The sequence below is a fragment of the Mustela nigripes genome, chromosome 4, assembly GCF_022355385.1.
Source record: "Mustela nigripes isolate SB6536 chromosome 4, MUSNIG.SB6536, whole genome shotgun sequence".
NCBI lineage: Eukaryota > Metazoa > Chordata > Mammalia > Carnivora > Mustelidae > Mustela > Mustela nigripes.
The window spans coordinates 11,948,898-11,952,333 of NC_081560.1; the positions used below are offsets into that span (position 1 = coordinate 11,948,898).

General features: G+C 35.8%; 1 protein-coding gene across 1 annotated transcript in view; it reads right to left on the reverse strand.

The window, feature by feature from the left end:
• Window positions 1-2,469: 2,469 nt before the first annotated feature.
• The window catches only part of MGAM2 (maltase-glucoamylase 2 (putative)), a 91,105-nt gene continuing 90,138 nt past the window's right edge, over window positions 2,470-3,436 (reverse strand). The window contains 1 exon segment of the mRNA XM_059395984.1: window positions 2,470-3,435. Coding sequence (XP_059251967.1) covers window positions 2,470-3,435 — 966 coding nt within the window.

Here is a 3,436-nt window from a genome sequence, read left to right on the forward strand (position 1 = left end):
GACACAGAACACTTTGTCTCATATCAGGGTTTGTGGTGCCAACAAGATAAGGGCATTGGCGCTCTCTTGGTAAAGACACAAGTGAGGGAGTCTATGACCAAGGCCAGTGGTACAGTTTGGAATTATGAGTTTCGTTTTGTTTTGAGTTAGAAGGTCAAGTTGAGAGGCATATATGCCTTGGTATAAGGTCTATCAATTTAATTCAGAAGGGGGCAGGTTGTGGGAAGATTCCAAAAGGCAAATGCAACTAACTGATGAATCTTTGCGCCTCATGCAGAACCCCATCAGGCCAGCCACACAATAGGGCAGGTGTGGTGGTAGATCAGAATGCTGTGCAGATGTGTTCATAGTAGGGGGTGTATGTAGTTAGAACCTTAAGGCACAGTTGCTGGAGTTCCTAAGTGCTGGGAAAGTTCATAATGTATTTGACTATGGAAGTGATCTTCAAACTCTTTGTGGTCTCAAAACTGCTCTCTTTATGGGGGTTCCTGGGGGGCTCAGTCAGTTGAGCATCCAACTCTTGATTTCGACTCAGGTCATGATCTCATTGTCGTGAGATTGAGCCATGAGGGAGACTCCACGCTCAGTGTGGAGTCTCCTTGTCCCTCTCTTTGTGCTCCCCCCGCCCCCGTTCATGCTTTCTCTCTCTCTCAAATAAATAAATAGAATCTTAAAAAAAAAAAAAAAAAGCACTTTACATTCAAATTTAGTGAAGACCCTGTGCTTGGTTTAGGTGGCTTGTATCTGTTAATATGTACTTTCAAAATTAAACTTGAGTCATTTACAAAATACTTTGTAAAATATTTATTTTTTCATTCATTAAAAATAACAATATATCAACTGCATGTTCACATAAATAAAATATTTTTATGAAAAACAAATATATTTTCAAAGAATAAAATTGTGAAAAGAATGATATTTTATATTTTGTAAATCTGTTTAATGTCTATCTCAATAGATACAGGTAGATCTTAAAATTGTTTCTGTATTCATCTATAGCAACACCACACAGCATAAAGTCTCTGGAAAATGCCACTGTCTACTAATAGAGGATGAAAGTTAAAAAGGAATAGAAAAGCATAGTATTGTGAAAACAGATTTGACCTTGTGAACCCCAGAAAGAGTTCTATGGCCTCCATGGGTCTCCAAACTACATTTTGAGAATACTGTCCTAGGATTATGTCTTCAATTGCATTCAACTGGCTATATTTGGTTATGACCATGAGTCTATTTATGGGGTCTGGCTGATCTAAGAAAGTAACAGACCAAGGATAAAGAGTAAATTTGTATATGAACGACCAAGAACATGATGAAAGTCCTAACACAGAAGGGGAGTTCACAGTGAAGTAATAAGGGAAAAGCTGATAGATAGGAGAAAAAGTAAGCAAGATTATAACTAATTAAAAGTCTACAAGAAATCCAATCCCAGGGTAGAGACTATCTCCCCTAAGCCATATCTTTAAATATTCATCTCCACCTGAGTCATTTCTAGTCTACAGAAGAGTTAGAGATTTGTAATTGAATCCAGTCATTCAGGATAACAGCAAGGACCCTAAGATTATCTCCTAAGGAAAACTGACTGTTAATTTCCTGGAAGTGCATTTAAGGTTTGTAAATAAAAGTACTTATCAAATTTGCAGTAAGAGTATCAGTAGTACCTATGGAAGTAGTGGTTGCAAAGATTAGGAAGTTATGTTTTTAACATCTATAATCACATTTTTATTTCCTATGATAGTAAAAGTAACATCCAACATTTTTAATTTAATTATTTTAGTTCTTGGAGTCCAAATATATACAAGATCTACAGTGGTAGCACTTTCCATATCTATGGTTATACCTAGGATTGTTTTAGAAGTGAGGATATTATCAGGATGTGTAATAGTGTATTATTCTATTGGTAGCCATGGTATGTGGAAAAATCCATGGGAAAATAAGGCATGATTTTTAACATTACTAATTAAATAATTACTATAATATTAACAACTGTTGCTACAGTAGCCATGTGAGTGCTACATATCACCAGTGCTTTCAGTTATGGTATCATATCCCATAACCTAAGAACAAGTTAGGCTACTTTAATAACTACATCTAAAGCAATAGTATTTATAGACACTAATATGGTATTTTCTGAGATACCAAAATCATCTATGAAGTCTCTAGCAAGGATATATAAAATATGTACCATTTAATTGATAAGTCTATAGGGCTCATAATTTTTAGAGTACATATTCTGGCTGCAGAAGAAGTATCCATGGTTTCTTTAATTATACTTATAAAAATAGTCATGGATGTAGCTTTGGACATATCAGCTGTGTCTATAGTGCTTAGAGTAGCCATATTTATACAAACTGGTGTTAATATCTGTGAAAACTTACATAGCATAAAATCATGTATCTTTTATTGATTTTTATATCTGTCATAGCTGTTTTAAAGAGATGTCTGTAGTAATCATGATGCTGTGGATAGTAATCATGGAACTAGAGTAGCATTTATGGCATTTTCAATATAAGTTGGTTTGGTAGCAGAAGCATTCATTGTTGTTCTATCAAGAATGATAGTATTTAGAACATATGTGGTAGTATTTATAATACTGGTGGTAGCATTAGTTGTAATAATAGGTAAATAACTGACTGTAGAGTTTTTTACCTGATGGTGAGTTGTTGTGTCTACAAGAGTAGTCATTGATGTGTCTAAGGCTATTGTGGTATTTGGAATAGAAACATGTGTAGTATTACCTGGAACACTGCTAGAGTTATCTGCATCAGTAATATTTACTGCCTGCCCTGTATTATTTATAGTATTGGTGGTAGAGATAGCTATGGCATTAGTGCTAACAGAGTGAATATCTGTAGAAGAAATAGATACTGTAGGAATAGTATTACTAGTACTATTACCACCAGATATTGTAGGGGAAGGAGAACTGGTAATAGGAGTATGGTTGCCAGTGCTAGCAACATCAGTACTTATAGACGTGGTTACCATAGCAACAGTAGTGTTCATAACATGAGTAGTTACAGAAAAAGGAGTCGTACTAGGAAAACTATTGAGAATACTACTGGCACTACTATTCATAGAAGGAGTGGTTGTAATGGGATCAGTATTACTGGTGCTAGTAGTATCTGTACTTATTGGGGAAAGAGTAGTGGCAATTAGAACAGTAGTATTGGTGTTAGCATCAGTATTACTTGTTGGGAAATGAGTGGTTATGACAGGAAGAGTAGTACTAGTGTGAGCAGTAGTACTTATAGGGGAAAGCACAGTGGTATTAGTAACAGCAGTACTAGCTGTAACTTCAATAGTGCTTGCTGGGAAGGGACTGCTTGTGATAGGAAAGGTAGCCCTAGTGTTAGTAGTAGTGACACTTGTAGGGGAAGGCATAGTGCTATAAGGGATGGTAGTAGTAGGTGTAAAGGTATTAGTACTTGCCGGGAAGGGT